The sequence below is a fragment of the Schistocerca piceifrons genome, chromosome 3 (assembly GCF_021461385.2).
Source record: "Schistocerca piceifrons isolate TAMUIC-IGC-003096 chromosome 3, iqSchPice1.1, whole genome shotgun sequence".
Classification (NCBI taxonomy): Eukaryota; Metazoa; Arthropoda; class Insecta; order Orthoptera; family Acrididae; genus Schistocerca; species Schistocerca piceifrons.
In genome coordinates this window covers 366154861-366173866 of record NC_060140.1, presented here as the reverse complement: position 1 = coordinate 366173866, position 19006 = coordinate 366154861, and the positions used below count along the sequence as shown (strand labels likewise).

Sequence of the window (19006 nt, the reverse complement as noted above, 5' to 3'; positions counted from 1 at the left end):
GCATGACTTGATTCAATGATCCACCAATTATGGGGCTTGCACGCTAACCACATGACTGTCGCCATCTCGTGCGCAGTGTCACAACAACCCGTAAATCGGACACATTAAAGCTTTCTTGAGATTTTCTTGAAATTGCTTAAGTGGTATACCTAACTACTCACACATTATGTTGTTCTACTGTCAGTGCAGCTCATTTTAAGTCATTGTATTTTATATTCTGACAATGGGGTAGCAGTTTTTTTGGATAACTATTTGTCCATTGTTGTAAATAACATTGAGATGAGTGTGGAAAAGACTTTAAGGTTTTGTGTTTTGCCCAAATTATCGGTTATGGGTTTCTAATGTATCTCAGTGGCTAGTTCATCATCTTATAGTCAGTAACTAAGTCAGTTGTGATTATCTGAATCACAGTTGTACAATTTTTACTTTGTGTTCATTTCTCTTTGAATATGTGTTTTTGAACTAGGACTCAGATTTATATTTGAGAACTTTTAGCATTCATGTATAGAATTGTTAACCAACATGTACTTGTTGTCATAGTGGCTGGTTTGTTTCCTGTTTTTATTAGTAGTTAGCCAGCCACACTTATTGTACTCTTTTCAGCTAATTCAATTCTTGTTTTATTTACTGTTTTATGTCATGGCTATATTATAGTTTTATTTGTGTGTGAGGAGGGAAGAGCATTAATGTGCTAGTAGACATGCACACTTCCATGTGTGATTTTACTATCCATTTTAATATATTCATAAGTGGTCAGTGTCAACATTGCCAGCTTGTCTTTCAGGTCTGTAACATGTATCCATGTCACCTTCTCCAAAGAAAATTTGTTATGAGGAAAGTCTTTAATCTCGTCAAGCATTTAGATCATATTCAAGGGACCTAATAGTCATGCCAATGTCTTCAAACCAATATAATAATAATATTTGTCTTGCATCATCTAAAGATTTAACTTGGGATGGCAACAATCAAAAGTTGCCACAACCTGTAAACTTCCAGATGTTAATCGAAGCATGTTAATGTTACACAAGTTATTCACGAATGATCAGCAACATTGTGTAATACCTTTTTCAAATACTGTGCCAGATGTTTTATTTTTGACCAGGAATGGGGTGCTGAAGAAGGCACAGCTTTTAAACCAGTTGTAGAAATGGAGTCAAATAGTGCATTTCTATGTGAAGATCCTCTTGAAACACTGCAAGAAAGAAATATAGAGATCTCTATACCTTGGATTGTGGGAATTACATCTCATGAAGGAGGTAACAAAGCTGAAGGTATGAAATATGGAGAAAAAACCTCTTACACTTATCTTTGGAGTTTTGCTTATTATTGTACTGCAAATGAGATGGCAGTAAGTGTGGGAAAGGGTCTGTGTCAATGTATTTGCTTGCTGTGGTAGTGTCTTGTGCAGCTTATTGCTGATAGTGTCCTTGGTCAGACAGCATACTGCACAGTATAAAAGTAGCTCTGATATGAACAGGAATTATATCAGTGATTAGTGTACATTGGCAGAAACTTAAAATCTCAAGGAAAAACCAATTCTTGCACTACTATTGGAGCAGACAGCATTGGAAGGCATACAGTTACAAGAGAAATATCATCATTATTCCTTCCTAATTATAAATTCTGTTTGAACAAATCACAAGTTACATACATTTCCCTTCAAACAATGGAAAATCCAGGATGGAATGTAACAATATTATGAGAAGGAAAGTTGCCACACACCAGATAGCGGAGATGCTGAGTCACAGATAGGCACAACAAAAAGATTTTCACACTTAAAGCTTTCAGTGAATGACCTTTGACAGCAATAGACACACATAAGCCCGCGCATGCACACACGCACACGCAAACGAAACTCTCACACACGACTGCAGTACCGGGCAACTGAAACCACACTGTGAGCAGCAGCACCGATTCATGATGGATGGAAGTGGTGACTGGGTGGGGGAATGGAGGCGGCTGGTGTGGGGAGGGGGAGAGATAGTATGGTGGGGATGGCGGACAGTGAAGTGCTGCAGGTTGGGCGGCGAGCAGGGGACATATGGGGGGGGGGGGGGGGGGGGAGGGAGTAGCAGAAAAGGAGAGAAATGGAGAGAAATAAATAATTATATAAAATAAGATAGAATAAATAAAAAAAATTTAAAAAGTGGGTGTGGTGGTGGAATGACAGTTGTGTAGAACTGGAATGGGAGCAGGGAAGGTGCCGGATGGGTGAGGACAGTGACTCATGAGGGTTGAGGCTAGGAGGGTTATGGGAACTTAGGTTGTATTCCAGGGAAAGTTCCCATCTGCGCAGTTCAGGAAAGCTGGTGTTGGTAGGTAGGATCCATATGGCACAGGCTGTGAAACAGTCTTTGAAATAAAGGACATCATGTTCGGCAGCATGTTCAGCAACAGGGTGGTCCACTTGTTTCTTGGCCACAGTTTGTCAATGACCATTCAGCTTGTTGGCTGACATGCCTACATAGAATGCAGCACAATGGTTGCAGCTTAGCTTCTAGACCACATGACTGGTTTCACTGGTAGCCCTTTGATGGGGTAGGTGACGTTAGTGACCGGACTGTAGTAGGTGGTGGTTGGAGAATGTATGGGAGAGGTCTTGCATCTAGGTCTATTAGAGGGGTATGAGCCATGAGGTAAGGGTTTGGGAGCAGGGGTTGTGTGAGAATGGACGAGTATATTGTGTAGGTCTAGTGGATGACGGAATACCACTGTGGGAGGGGTGGGAAGGATAGTGGGCAGGACATTTCTCATTTCAGGGCATGACGAGAGGTAATCGAAACCCTGGCGGAGAATGTAATTCAGTTGCTCCAGTCCTGAGTGGTACTGAGTTACGAGGGGAATGCTCATCTGTCGCGGGATGGGTGCGGCTTTGGTAGGTTGTGGGAGACCGGAAAGATAAGGCATGGGAGATTTGTTTTTGTACAACGTTGGGAGGATAATTATGGTCATTGAGGCTTCAGTGAGACCCTCAGCACATTTTGAGATGGACTGCTCATCACTGCAGATGTGAGAACCACGGGTGGCTATGCTGTAAGGAAGGGACTTCTTGGTATTTGAATGGGTGGCAGCTGTCAAAGTGGAGGTATTGTTGGTGGTTAGTAGGTTTGATATGGACGGAGGTACTGATGTAGAGGTGGAGGTCAACATCTAAGAAGGGGACTTGTTGGGTTGAGTAGGACCAGGTGAAGCAAATGGGGGAAAAGTTATTGAGGTTCTGGAGGAATGTGGAGAGGGTGTCCTTACCTTCGATCCAGATAGCAAAGGTGTCTTAAGTGAATATGAACCAGGTGAGGGGTAAAGGATTCCACATGATGGCCCATGAATAGGTTATCATAGGATGGTGCCATTCGGGTGCCCGTAACCGTATCCCAGGTTTGTTTGTAGGTAATGCCTTCAAAGGAGACAAAATTGTAATTTTTTAAAATTTATTTCTCTCTATTTCTTTTCTTTTCTGCTACCTCCCCTGTCCGCCGCCGAACCTGCAGCACTTCACTGTTCGCTGTCCCCACTATACTATTCCTCCCCCCAGCCTTCTACTTTCCCCCACCCAATCACCAATCCCATCTTGCACTGGTGCTGCAGCTCACAGTGTGGTTTCAGTTGCCTGAGAGTGCAGTCATGTGTGTGTGTGTGTGTGTGTGTGTGTGTGTGTGTGTGTGTGTGTTTTGTTGACAAAGGTCATTGGCCGAAAGCTTTAAGTGTGAAAATCTTTTTGTTGTGCCTATCTGTGACTCAGCATCTCTGCTATATGCTGAGGGCAAATTTCCTTCTCATAATATTACATTTCCCTTCATTAGAGTTGGACATTCATTTCCAGAATAATTCAGTTGCAATTGAAATTCTTGAAACGATTCCCCTCCCATTCGGAGGTGCACTTAATCATCACTCTCTCGACTCAGTTCACAATTTACACATACTATACTTAAGTCACAGTTCTCAGCCTGCATTAAACTGTCCTTTATTTTTCATTGTGTCGTAATTGACTCTCCAGTTCTGTTATACTACCCTTTTGCTCCGCTAATATCTATAATAGAAGTCACTGCAGGCATGCCTTCTAACTGCTTTGGTGTGGCATAGAAGAATCTGAAAAAGGGAATTAACTGAAGCCTACCATCATATACTTGTGGTAAGACAGTAAAACTTTCACTGTAGAATATTACCAATTCATGAACAGTAAGGCAATTTTATAAAACTTTTAGAAGTTATTCCTTTTTTTCCTTGATTAATTTTATAACTGTTAAAAACTTAAACCACTAAAGTATTCATTTGAGTCAAAATAGTTGCTGGTAGCTAACAACCGTGTCTCAAATATAGTTAATATTCATTTGTGATTCTGTCTGAATTGTTTATTTGTTTTTCTTTTGCAGCTATTTTTAAAAATGTGGATCTCTTGAATGATATCACCAAAGACTTTGGGAAAGTAGCACCACTTTCCTTGCATTATGGACATAGTTCAGTACATGCAGAATATGTTACAGAGAAACTCAAGGCATATTACTTTGGGGAGCTCCCAGTTTCCAGTGTTTCAGTTTCTGCCTTAGCTGATGTAAGCCTGTTATTTTGTTTTTTTCATTTCTTCCTTGCAGTCTTTTATTGTTGTGCATTTGGGGTTTTCTGTGTGTTTGTAATAGTCAGTAATCACTAAAAGAAGCTAAAGTAGGAACTGGACAAAATAGTGTTTTATCTGTTCTACAACATCTGCATTTGAACTTCTTACTGACAGATGTTAAGGAGTAAAATAACCCTAAATTCACTGCTCAAATGAATTAGGGGAACATGACTTTGGGAATCTGCCATACTTCATTGAGCAATAATAAGAGGACTGGGTATGTTATTAAATTGTACCTTTATCTTCCACAAATTAAGTGTACAACAAAACATCATTAAATCTTCGATTGCTTATGTAAAAAGAAGTGAAATGTCTAGCAGCTAACAAAACTGATGTGGAAACAATTATTCATCTCATCATCCTAGATACTTTTCATTGGACTTTGAGAGCTCCAATAATGTGTATGCCCTCTGTGAGAGTTTATCACTGCCTGACACGTGGCATGCTCCATATAGGCCTATAGAGAACACTCTACATTATCTGTTCGCATTCTTCAGTCAGAGCTCTGGAGAGTTTTTGGTGTGTCTGTAGCAGAACAGAGTGATGATAAACATGCCTTTAAAGGATCTCCCACGTATGCACAATGGGATTAGGTTGGGCTCACTGTCAGCCATTCCATTACTAAAATGTCCAGGCTTTGCAAAACATCCCTGCTGATGCCCACAGTGTGGGCCCTGGCATTAGAAGCAATTCAGCACCACTGCTGTATAAAGCAGCCACCACATGGTCCAACATGATCTGTTGATGTATTGCCTGGCTGTAAGGCAACCATTAATGAATGATGACAAGATCTGTATGGCAGTCAACACTGGAGCCTCCCAACAACATCAAAGAACCTTGAAAATCTGTCAGTTTTCTGGACAACATTTGGCAGATACTACTCACCGTGCATCTCCACATGTGTACACGGCCATCACCTGGCATGAAAGGATACAAGGACTTGTTTGTGAGCAATATGTTTTGGCAGTGATGAAGTTGTTGGTTGACATGGGAACAGTGCAAATTAAGACAAGCTGCAAGATGATGTCTGTTAAGCGAGGTATTCAAACAGGACATCCAGGCCGTAAGGTTCTTTCTCGTATCCTGTTCATTGCAGTCTGATCAGACACGATGGCCGCAGTGGCCCTCCGGAGATCATCTTGAAGTGCTCTGGTGGTATCAGTATGATGCTAAAATTTAGCGATGGCCAGATATTGGTCTTCATGTGGTGTCGTAATGCAGCAATGACTTTGTCAAATTCACCTTGTGTACTGACCTGTCTCTGTGTATTGTGCCCACAAGCTATGGATGATGGCTTGGAGAGACATGAGCATATGCAGTAACCTGACTAAAAGTCCATCCTTTTTGGATCAGACAGACTGCCTTTGCACAACTTGCACTGTATTAAGATGTTTCACTGCATGAGCTTGGTTGAATACAATGCCCATAAATGACAACTGCCATCTGTGTAACTCACTAGAAAACACTGCGACATTGGTACTCTCTACCTTCTGAGGGGTCACCTGACACTGAAATGCATAACATAGCCAATAAATTGTTGTCTACATTGAAAGTGAAGATCTCAAGCCATGCAATAAGACCACAGGTAACACCTGTATCAAAGTAGATTTAACATACCTGACTTTTAAACATGTATTTCCCTAATTCTTTTGAACAGTGTTCAATTGGAGACAACTTGGTGGTTTTGTGCACCTTTGGGAATATATTTTCACTTATTATGCAATACAAATATTTACATGTCAATATTTTAATGCTTTCCTTTCACTCATCAGGGGCTCAAAAGAGACAGTTTGTAACTCACAATCCTGAAGATTATACGATATCGCATGGTACTACAGATATTTGTGTGTACCTGCAATTTAAGCTGCCTGCACATGAATTTACTATCAAATCGTGTAGTTGCGAATCAGAGTTCACTTGCTGTTAGCATTAACCTCAGATATTCCATTTTTTAGAAATATACAAACAGAAACATGTAAATTTTCGTATTTCTGTACTCCATCAAAAATTAGAATAAGTGATAATTTTGGTATGCCAAATAGTTGCTATGGAGATTTAAGCTTTTGTGGCTGAGTAACCATTGTATAAGAGTGAAATGTGAAGTGAGAGTAATACAGATACTTACGAAACGGAAAGTGTCTGAGATTTCTGTAAGTTATTTCAGAAAAGAATAGAAACAGTAAGCAGCCAGATAAAATTCAGTTAAGATGTCTTCTGAGTTTTGAAAAAACAGAAGAAGATTGCTGAAACCTTGAATTTGTTGATGTGGTCAAGAAAATTTCTTTCTTGAGTACATAGGATATGTTCCATCTGATTTTCAGGCTGGAGTAATCCAAAATGCTCAGTGACTGTGGATTTGTAACTGAAATGTGCTACAAAATCAATTTCAGTAAGTATGTTGTGAGGCATAAAATGTGGTGAACGTCTGACCTCGGCCTTCTCAATATATTATAGTCTTCAGATATTGAATCCTTGTTGCTCCTACATGTTATCTAATGACCTCCACGCACCTTCCATTACTTATTCATTTTCATCTTTGTCTTATCTTGCCTATTGGAATCTAGCAAAGAATGTCCTTGGTACATCTACCAATTGTTCGCCTGTCTAAATGTCCAGCCCAACTATATTTCATTTTCATTGGAGTCATATTTGTATCTTCCACTCCACTATCTTTCCTGGTGAATTTAGCTGTTCGTCTGTCTCTCCTATTAATTATCTTCTTGCTTTTTACATTGCGTTCATCACAACCTTAATTTTAAGAATGGTTTTTGTATTAAATGTCCATGTCTATATGCCAACCTCATCACAGGTGTATTCTAGCCAATAAGATGCAAAGCCACCTGTGAAAGCTGTCATACCATATGACAGCTGTGCTATAAATTTTGCACAATCATCTATATTGGTGTCCCATCAATCAGCTGCCCACCCCAGTGAATGGCCACTGCCCAACATTGTCCAAGGCAAAAGTTCACTACCTAGAGGCGGAACATGTTCCTTAGCTCAGCATGCTCAATTTCACAATCTGTGTCAATGGGAACTTCCTTCCTCTATCAGCATCTCTGAGTTAGATAAATGGGACCTATCTTTGCAAAACTTGCTTTGAACACATTGAGACCCCGTCCTGGTTTCTACTCTTCACTCCATTAATCTACCCTCACACCTTTCACTCCACAGACTTCCTCATCCATCTTCCTCTGTTCTACATGCTGTCCCCCTCTGCTTTCCTCCACTCCTTTACTTTATCGTGTGCCACACACAATTCCTCCTGCTTGTACCCGGGTGAGCTCACCGATGCCACGTTCCTATATCATTCCCTTGCTGTCTTTCTCTCCCAGCCTCCGCCACCTTTCCCTCCATGTATCCTCTCTCTTATCTTCCCCCTCCCCATTTATTTTCTCCTCACCTTCCCTTCACTTGACATAATTCCTCACCTCTCTGTTGAGCTGCAGAGCCAGGCCTGTGTAATGCCCAGAACATTATAATGATGCATGTCTGCATTAGTTAGCTCCAAATGAGGGCATTATCTGAAAGCTCATCAGTGTTTTCAGTATTGTTTGTGTGCCTGTCAACTGCTAAATGCCTCATTTATATAAGGAGTGGCTACCTGTACTCTTTCTATTATAAAAAGTTTGTTTTCTATTTGTTTTCTTCTGAAAGAACATGCTGGGTTCCTCTTGGCAAATTCTGCTAATCAGGGACTGCTGTCATATTTGGTATAAGGTTTCACATTTTCTCCATATATGAGTAATTTTGTATAGTTTGAGAGTTGACTATGTGTAATAAAATAGACTTATTATTAATTCAGTGATAAAGCAGCTGTGGAAGCTGTAACCTGCTCTCTATTGGTATTTACTGTTGTAAATCTTTCAGGGTAGTCATGTGAAGGTAAGGACATCTCTGAGAGGTGCAGTATGTTAAATCAGTGTTTGTTAGTAATGGAGGAAACATAAGTTAATTGTGATAGTTTGGTGTAGATCAAATACATCCAGATCTGGTGTAGAGTGCCAATCATAACCAACTCAAGTAATATGCCCCATCATGTCAAAGTGCTTTCAAACTGTAATGGAAACTAGAAAGAGAATGGAGTCACTAAATGTGACTACTTTTGTAATGGTAATTAATGCACCAGTCCTAGCAAAGTATGGGTGGTTATAATTAAAGTACAGCTACTCACTGAGATCCAGTATGGGCTGTAATTATTATATGGCAACAAAACTTGTTAGATATGCTAATGCATTAATGCAGAACCAATTTTTGCTAGAGAACAAATCAGTTCCAGGTGTGGCCACCAGGTCCAATTCTGGTGCTGTACAGTGTGACATCCAAGCTGTTATTTGAAAAGCCTTAACATGAATGAATAATACAGCTTTTGAAAAGAGAGACTGTGTGCTCTTAGTGAATATGTTGTATGTGAATGGTAGCAATTACAGTGCTGCATGGGGAGAGTATTGCCAACTGAATGGCCTAAGAAGAGGCCCAACATCATTAAATGATTTAAAGATGATAATTAAATTCAAAAACATGGGTGAGGTTGGTGTAGCACCTGGAAAAGAAAGGCTTCCTATCCTGATGGGAGTTATTGACGAGGTTGCTGTTGCTGGAACTGACCTTGCAGCATTTGCCCTGAGCAATGCTAGTGTTTGAGAAGTGTCACTAGAATTGTCCGTCCCATGTTCACCAGTACAAAAACTTCGGGGTTTGTTTTACTCTAGTACCTGTACAAGATCCAGATGGTTCAGCATCTGAAATCTCTTGATCCCCAGCAACATTCTGAATTTGCTATTTTGTTTTCGACACTGATCGAAGCTGATGAGATGTGACAGGTAAATATTCAATGGAGTGACATGCAATATTTTACACTGTAAGGTGCAGCGAATACACAGAACTGCAGGATCTGGGGTTATTTTAAACTGTGTGTTGTGCATGAAGAGCAATTGCATTCACTGTATGTGACTGTGGAGTGGATTCACATTCACCTTTATTCTTGGTCCATTCTCCTCTGAAGAGAATACACCCAGAGGACCTGTCAGGTGTACAGTGACACCTGCATGCTATTGAGACCACCTTGTACAGCAAGTGATTCCTGCCTTGGAAGGGCACAGCTGTGTAGAAACTACTGTTTTCATGCAAGATGGGTCAACATCTCATCTTGTGTCACTTGCTCAGTGAAAGATCTGCTTAAAGTAAACTTCCGTGAACATGTTACCTCCAGAGGTTTCCAGATACATGATCTGCAAGATCAACTTATCTGAATCAAAGTGAATTTTGGCTCTGAGGATATCTGAAAGGATGCACTTCAGGGATATGTTTATTCTCACCTGATCTGAAGGCCAGTATATGGGAACATATTGCACAGATTCCACCAGAACTGCTGCGAGCAACTGTTGATCACATCGTTCTGTGGATGCAGCATTTTTTCAACACCTCCAGTTCCCATATTAAACATTGTTGAAGTGGCAGTTAATAATAAAATCAACATTGTGCCTTTCTCATTTATCTGACTTTTTCTGCCCATGTCCAATTCCTAACCCATTACATATGGAAACATTTCTATACGTCTTTCTTGTGATCAGTGCCAGATTTGCACCTGGTGGATAAAATTGGAACTAATTTTTTCCATTGTAAACCGGTTCCATATTAATGCATTAGAATATCTACCAAGTTTCACTGCCATACAACCATTATAGCCCACACTGGACCTCTGTGAGTAGCTGAACTTCAGTTAGAACCACATGGTATATGAAGTCAAAATTACTTATTCTTGAGATTCTGGAGTGAGTGAGTGAGTGAGTGAGTGTGTGTGTGTGTGTGTGTGTGTGTGTGTGTGTGTGTAAACCTGTACATTATAAATTTCTATTTCATTAAAAAATGATGAGCTTGTGACAACAAGGCAGATTCTGGTACACATAACAAAGTTGTTTATGTTTCTCTCTTATATTTACGTCTGTACATACGTAGCAATTGCTCTGGTAGTCACCCCCTAACATCTACATCTACATCCATACTCAGCAAGCCACCTGACGGTGTGTGGCAGAGGGTACTTTGAGTACCTCTATCAGTTCTCCTTTCTTTTTGTGTTAATTAAGGAAAGGTAAAGGTTAATAATTTAATGTTGTTGAATGGTTGTAGTACACATGCAAGGATGCAGGCACGAGTTTCAGAGCCTCTGGTGCTAAAGAACATTATTCTGGTTAGCACCGTAGTCTCATGCAGTGCCATCTGTAAGACAAAGAGAAGTTAGCTACAGGTTCTGTTCATATTCTGCAGAATTTAACAAAACCTTTATTTTTGTGCCTCCGGCACTCACACTTAAAAAAATTCACCTCCTCCTGGAACAAGAAGTACTAAAAATGATCAAAGTTGTGTCAAGTTAAGGCTGTCACTGGCACATTGCACTACTTCCCGATCCCTTCTGCATTTGTCTTCAAGCTGTCATTATTACAACCCATATGCACAGCAATTTGACAATGTAGTTAATGTGCATATTACAAAAATAAACCATCTGTCAGCAGAACTCTCTCTGTCCTACTCGCGCACACACACACACACACACACACACACACACATACACACACACACACACACACACACACACACACACACACACACACACCCATCCATCCACCAGACTATTCAGACTATTTCTGATCACATTGTGTAAAGACATGAAGGGGATGTAATAGTTGAGAAGGGATGAGACAGTGTTGTAGCGTGTTCCCTATATTATTCAATCTGCACATGGACCAAGCAGTGAAGGAAACCAAGGAGAAGTTTGAAAAGCAGATTAAAGTTCAGGGAGGGGAAATAAAAACATTAAGGTGTGCTAATGAGATTGTAGTTGAACAGAATGCATAATGTCTTGAAAATAAATTAGAAGATGAACATCAACAGAAGTAAAACAAGAGTAATGGAATGTAGTCAACATAAATCACGTAATGCTAAGGGAAATAGATCAGAAAACGACACACTAAAAGTAGTAGATGCTTTCTACATGCAGTGCTGTAGAAGAATGCAGAACGTTAGATTGTTAGATCACATAATTAATGAAGATATGCTAAATCAGATTGAGAACAGAAGGAATTCATGGCACGACTTGACTAAAAGAAGGGAACGATTGATAGGACATGTCTTCAGGTGTCAAGGAATAGTCAATTTGGTAATGGAGGAATGACTGTGAGGTAAAAAGTACAGAGGGAAAGCTAGTTGTGAATACAAAAAGCAGGTTGAAATGGATGTAGGTTGAATTAATTATTCAGAGGTGAAGAGGCTTGCACCAGACAGACAAGCATGGAGAGCTGTGTCAAACCACTCTTCAGGGTGAAGAAGAAGATGTGATGAGCTAAACTATCTGTTTCTACCACTCACCATAAAATGGTTTGCGGATTGCAAATTTAGATGGAATGTGATACGATTTCTTAAATAATCTGACAACCACCATTAGTCCCCTCCACAACAGTAGCGTTCTTTGACATAATATAATTTGTTTATTGTTTTATTTAGCATGAGCAGATTAGGGCCTTCAGGCTCTCCCTAACACCCAACTAGGAACTACACACGCTAAAAGATATTACAAAACATTCTAAATTTCTGTGTGTACTTGCAGTTCAGTTACATACATTTAACAGCACAAAAGTTGATGGTGGTTACAGTTTGAATTGCCTTCCATGTTACTCAACAGTTAATATCATCACATAGAGGGCAGTACTACTCATGAAAATAAAGGAAACTTGTAATTGAGGGAACTATGCATGATTGACAGTCAGCACGAAGCAAGCACCCCCTTGCTCTTTGCCATTATTAGAATTTCAAGTTTTGGAAAGGCTTCATGACATGGAATGGAGTCAAAGGTGGAAGAACAATAAGAAATAACTGGAAGAACAATAAGAAATAACTGACATGTCACAGCACTTAGTATACAGACTTTGTAGTTCAGTGCGTAAGTGACAGACTGATAGGCAACTATGTGACGGTTCTGGAATTGAATCCCACTTTTTGTAGTTATGTTTTACTCTTTAATTTGTAAAAAACATGATATCAACAAGCAACAAAACAATCTTCTTCTTCTTCACCCCCCCCCCTCTCTCTCTCTCTCCCTCTCTCTCTCTCTCTCTCTCTCTCTCTCCACCCCCCCCCCCCCCCCCCCTCCCTTCCTATCCCCCACCTGATCAGACCGAAGGAGAAATCCAAACTTGGCTCTCTGATCAGGGCATCACTGCAGCCCTTTGGGTAATGAAAAAGGTTAATGCAACCTTAATGCCTGCATGCACTCTTTTTCTCATATTTGGTAGGATAGTGCTTCCATCAAAGATCAGAGCTCGCTATGAAGTCATCATGGTCTGACCATACATTCCGACCCTGATGCGCTGCTACCAGTGTCAATGTTACAACCACACTCAAATGTCCTGTCACAACATGGCCAAATGTTTTACTTGTGGTAGGGATGCTCATGAGGACAATGGCTCAGCTCCGTCTTCCCGCTGTATCAATTGCAATGGCAACCATGCTGCCTCATATCAAGAATGTCCTGTGTATTTTGATGAGCAGACAGTCCAGGAGATCCGGATGAAGGAAAAAGTGCCTTACTCTGTCACTCAAAAGTTGTTGGGAAGTCAGAAGGCCTGTGTTTTACCATCTGCCACTTACAGTAATGTTCTCGCTACACCTTGCTCTGTGAAGGATACAGCCACACAGGCTCAGTACCTCAAATTCAGCAGGATGGTTGTAAAATTGCCCATATCCTCCTCCTCCAGCTGTGTAACAAGTCACCACATTTTTGCCTCTGGCAGCAAAATCACCTGCTATGCAACTGGCAGGCTACAAAGGACAGAAGGAATACTCCCATGAAGACTTTTTATGTCCCTCCAGTCAAACATCTGAATCTTCGTCTGCCAACTGCAAAGGCTCCAAGAAATCTAAGGCAAACAGTCTTTTCCTTTGTTGACTTGGTGATCCTCTTCAATGATACTGCCATGTGATACCCTCACACAGTCAACCTCTGTTTCACTAGTGCACACTGCCATCCATTTTTATGCCCTGGAATCTGCAGGCCACCTTTGTGAGAAAGCCAATGCTTCTGTAGATCTCGTGGAACAGGATTTTCCAACGTTTGTGCCCTGTGGCAGTGAGTCATCAAAGACTGTGTGGTGTCACAAGGCTTAGGCCTGTCCCACCCCTCATTAAATTGACGTAAGACTTATACGAATAATTGTAAGAACAGTTATTATTATTAAGTTCTTTAAGTTTGTTTTTGGGTTTTCGGAAATACTGTGGGAAGAAAGTTTATTTATGTTGCAGATAACGTGGAAGACGTTGCCCAATGATCACCATGAAAGTTCAACGTAGCAACAAGTGTGCATTTTTAACCATCATCCTGTGACGATGAATTGTGTTTGTAATAAACAGTTGTGTGTGCAGTGTTGTCACATTCTTTGGGACAGCAAAAAAGCTATCTAGATTTCCTTTACTATTTCTCAACAGTTCCACTCCCTCTTCTGTCATGTGGACCAACCTCCAATGGCTCTCTAGGACCAAGTTCCATTCCCCAATTTCTGGGCTGACTGTTGGATGGTGTCATTGTGGACCCAATTGATATCTCCAACATCTTAGGCTGCTATTTTGTGGAGATTTAAATATCTATCCACTATTACCCTGCCTTCTTCCATTAGGAACGAGTGGCGGCGGCTCGGCTGATACCGTTCTCCTCTCAGAAATGTAACTGCTACAATGCTGCCTTTACTATGAGGTAGCTAGACCATGCTCTCACTTCATACTGATCTTCCACCCCAGAGTGAGACACTGTTCGCATTCAGATGTTGCAGCACCTTTCTCTTATGCACAAGCACTTTCTCCTCCACATGTACAGTCGCATCTTGGCAGATGGCATGTTTCCCCAGACGTTGGCATGAAACCTCTGTCATACCCATACCTAAGCCTGGTAAGAACAAATATTTTCCTTCTAGCTACTGCCCCATTTCTCTCACCAGCTGTGTTTGCAAGGTAATGGAAAGAATGATTCAAGCCCGGCTGGCATGATGGCTAGAGTTTTGCAAATTACTAATCACTGCACAATGTGGATTCCGAGCATGCTGTTCTGCAGTTGACTACTTCGTAGCTTTGGCAACCCAAACCATGAACTGTTTTTCTCAATTTGGAGAAAGCCTATGACACCTACTGGAGGACTGGTATCCTCTGTACTCTCTACATATGGGACTTGCGAGGCCACTTTCCCCATTTTCTTCAGGAATTTTTAAAATACAGAGGTTTCAAGATCCCCTGGGTTCTGCATTGTCTGACACCTTTATCCAGGAAAATGGAGTGCTCTGTCATGAGCATCATCCTCTTTGCTGTAACCCTTAGTCCTCTTATGGCCTATCTCCCACTGGGCAACTCGGGCTCCCATTTTATCAATGATTTTGTGATCTATTGCAGTTCCTTATGCACTTGTCTCCTTGAGGAGCGTCTTCAGCGATGTGTTGATCATCTTTATTCATTGAGCATCGACAATGGCTTTTGCTTTTCTCACAAAACAGTTTTTATGAATTTCTGGTGGCGCAACGAGTTTCTTCCACCATATTTACATCTTGGGCCTGTTGCTCTTCCCTTCTCTGAAACTAAGCAATTCTTGAGGCTTGTGCTTGATCAGAGACTTTCTTGATCCTTCCATGTGTTTTAACCTGGCCACCCACTGCACCTGGTCCCTCAGTGTCCTATGTGTCCTAAGTGGTACTTCCTGAGGAGCGGATTGGACCACCCTCCTCTGTTTGTACTGATTCTTGTCCATTTGAAACTAGACTAGATGTTTCATTTATGCATCTGCACGTCCGTTCATCTTATGCTGTCTAAATATGAACCAACTTCGTGGAATCTGTTTGACTACTTACACTAGTCCGGATGAAAATCTCTATGCAGAAGCTGCTGAACTACTGCTGTCAGCAGATGCACATGCCATTTGCCATGTCCGACCACCCACCCTATGCCTCCTTGATCAATGACTCCTTTGAGCACCAGTGTGGGGTTTGTTCCTCTTCTCTCTTACCTCCTAGAGTTCACTTCTGGCTAGTGCTCCAGCAGCGTAACTTCATGCTACCTGTCACTTTTCCTGTGCGAGTAAATCCTTCACCACTTTGGCTTCATGCAGTGGCTGGTGTTGACCTTGGACTTAATTTGCTTACTAAGGAAAGTACTACGTAGTCTATCACTGTAAGTTTCTGAACCTTCACACGGAACTTAACGGTAGAACTTTTGTGAACACTGACTGCTCTTGGATTGGTGTTGGGTGTGCCTTGGTCATTGGCACCGACCATTTTCGTTATTGGCTTCTGGAACACTGCTCAGTATTTACAGCAGAGCTCTTTGCCCTGTATCAGGTCATACATTACATTCGGTGACGTAGGCTTTTCAATTATGTCATCAGCTCTGACTCCCTCAATGTCCTTCAGAGCGTCTGTGTGCTGTGCACAGTCCATCCCTTAGTGCAGTGGGTCCAAAAAAGCTTCCATTTGCTCATTCTTGAGGGGGGGGGGGGGGGGCACTGTGATGTTTGCGTGGGTTCCTGTTTATGTTGGTCTGATGGGAAATTAGGCTACTGCCATTGCTGTCAAGGCTGCAGTCCTCCTACCTCAGCCCACCAGTTCTTCAATTCCTTCCAATGATCTCCATGTTGCTGTCTGTCAGCAGGTGGTGTCACTTTGGCATCACCACTGGTCTCCCCTTCATGAGAACAAGCTCTGGGGAATTAAACCTCTCCCACCAACTTGGCTGACTTCCTCTTGACCTTCTCACCATGAGGAGATCATTTTAGCTAGGTTGCATATTGTCATTTTAGCCATCATCATTTGTTAAGTAGTGATCCCCCACCACTTCATGCTCATTGTCATCAAACTTTGACAGTTGACCATTTTTTGACTGAATGCCCTTTTTTTAACCACTTATGTTCTAGTGCCTGTCTACCATCTGAGTTATCGACTATTGTAGTGAACAATGCATGGGCTTTTGCCCATGGTTTACTCTTTATCCATCATAACAATATGGCGAAGGACATTTAGTCTTCAGTTCAGAACCTCCATTGCTCTACAGTGTATTTTATGGACCTTCCTCAAAGAGGAAGTCCTTGTTCTAAGCTCTTTACTCCCATCATTTGGGCTCAACGTGTAGTTGTTTTTAACTCCTTTTTCGTGTTAATGTTCCAAGATTCTGACATGGGCACCTCTGACCTTAATTTTTGTGTGCCCTAAAATAAAACTAAACTAATATTATGCATATCATCACTTTCTGTGTGAATCTTGATGATGCATTAGTCAAATGAATTTCATCTTACTTTGTTTCCTCATATCGTTGGCAGTCCTTGGGTCCTGTCATCTCTGATTCCAAACACAGTATTCTCAACAAGCACAACAGCCACCTTAATCATCACCATATCCAATAATTATTTTGGCTTCTGCACCAGTGTACTGAATTAAAATCAATAACAGCGGTCTTATGGGTCATAAATAATTCTTTAAATTCTTTAAAATTTGTGCATAAAAACATAAATATGAAAAAATATGAGGTTGGAACTTTAATAATGGCAACTATTTATTTACAGCTCGTGCAAAATAGATACGTGTTTCAAAGTTTTACTGACCTTGAAAGTAGTCACCAGCATTGTGTATAACCCCTTGCCAGTGATGTGGAAGTTGTAGGATACTCTTAGCAGTGCAAGTTGTGCTGGCAGTTCAAACGGTGCGGTCTATTACCTGATGAATTTGCAGCAGTTCTGAAGTGAATGCCTTGAAGTGTTTCCTTCAGTTTAGAAATTGAGTTGAACTCACAAGTTTGGAACACAACCTACAACCACGTTAGAGACAGAAGTGATGACCCTATCTGCAAGACCTGCCCATCATTTTGCAGGACAATGCTCAAGCACGTACAGTGTAAGCTGTTACTGATTTGTTTGACTGATGGGGCTGCTAAGTGCTATACCACCTACTGCACTCCCCTGACTTAAACCCTCATGAGTTCAACTCTATTTCTAAACTGAAGGAAACACTTCACGGCATTCGCTTCAGAACTGCTACAAATTCATCGGGCAATAGACCATGCCGTTCGAACTGTCAACAAAAACTGGCACTGCTAATGGTATCCTACAACTTCCACATCACTGGCAACGGGTTATACACAATGCTGGTGACTACTTTGAAGGTCAGTAAAACTTTGAAACACATGTCTATTTTGTGCGAGCTGTAAATACACTCCTGGAAATTGAAATAAGAACACCGTGAATTCATTGTCCCAGGAAGGGGAAACTTTATTGACACATTCCTGGGGTCAGATACATCACATGATCACACTGACAGAACCACAGGCACATAGACACAGGCAACAGAGCATGCACAATGTCGGCACTAGTACAGTGTATATCCACCTTTCGCAGCAATGCAGGCTGCTATTCTCCCATGGAGACGATCGTAGAGATGCTGGATGTAGTCCTGTGGAATGGCTTGCCATGCCATTTCCACCTGGCGCCTCAGTTGGACCAGCGTTCGTGCTGGACGTGCAGACCGCGTGAGACGACGCTTCATCCAGTCCCAAACATGCTCAATGGGGGACAGATCCGGAGATCTTGCTGGCCAGGGTAGTTGACTTACACCTTCTAGAGCACGTTGGGTGGCACGGGATACATGCGGACGTGCATTGTCCTGTTGGAACAGCAAGTTCCCTTGCCGGTCTAGGAATGGTAGAACGATGGGTTCGATGACGGTTTGGATGTACCGTGCACTATTCAGTGTCCCCTCGACGATCACCAGTGGTGTACGGCCAGTGTAGGAGATCGCTCCCCACACCATGATGCCGGGTGTTGGCCCTGTGTGCCTCGGTCGTATGCAGTCCTGATTGTGGCGCTCACCTGCACGGCGCCAGACATGCATACGACCATCATTGGCACCAAGGCAGAAGCGACTCTCATCGCTGAAGACGGCACGTCTCCATTCGTCCCTCCATTCACGCCTGTCGCGACACCACTGGAGGCGGGCTGCACGATGTTGGGGCGTGAGTGGAAGACGGCCTAACGGTGTGCGGGACCGTAGCCCAGCTTCATGGAGACGGTTGCGAATGGTCCTCGCCGATACCCCAGGAGCAACAGTGTCCCTAATTTGCTGGGAAGTGGCGGTGCGGTCCCCTACGGCACTGCGTAGGATCCTACGGTCTTGGCGTGCATCCGTGCGTCGCTGCGGTCCGGTCCCAGGTCGACGGGCACGTGCACCTTCCGCCGACCACTGGCGACAACATCGATGTACTGTGGAGACCTCACGCCCCACGTGTTGAGCAATTCGGCTGTACGTCCACCCGGCCTCCCGCATGCCCACTATACGCCCTCGCTCATAGTCCGCCAACTGCACATACGGTTCACGTCCACGC

General features: G+C 42.1%; 1 protein-coding gene across 2 annotated transcripts in view; it reads left to right on the top strand.

Annotated features, from left to right (window-relative positions):
- LOC124788043 (venom carboxylesterase-6-like) overlaps positions 1-19006 on the top strand; it is a 147887-nt gene that overhangs the window by 105381 nt on the left and 23500 nt on the right. For both annotated transcript variants that reach the window (XM_047255102.1, XM_047255103.1), the window contains exons 6-7: positions 1103-1271; positions 4371-4549. In XM_047255102.1, coding sequence (XP_047111058.1) covers positions 1103-1271; positions 4371-4549 — 348 coding nt within the window. The remainder of the gene's footprint in view (positions 1-1102; positions 1272-4370; positions 4550-19006) is intronic.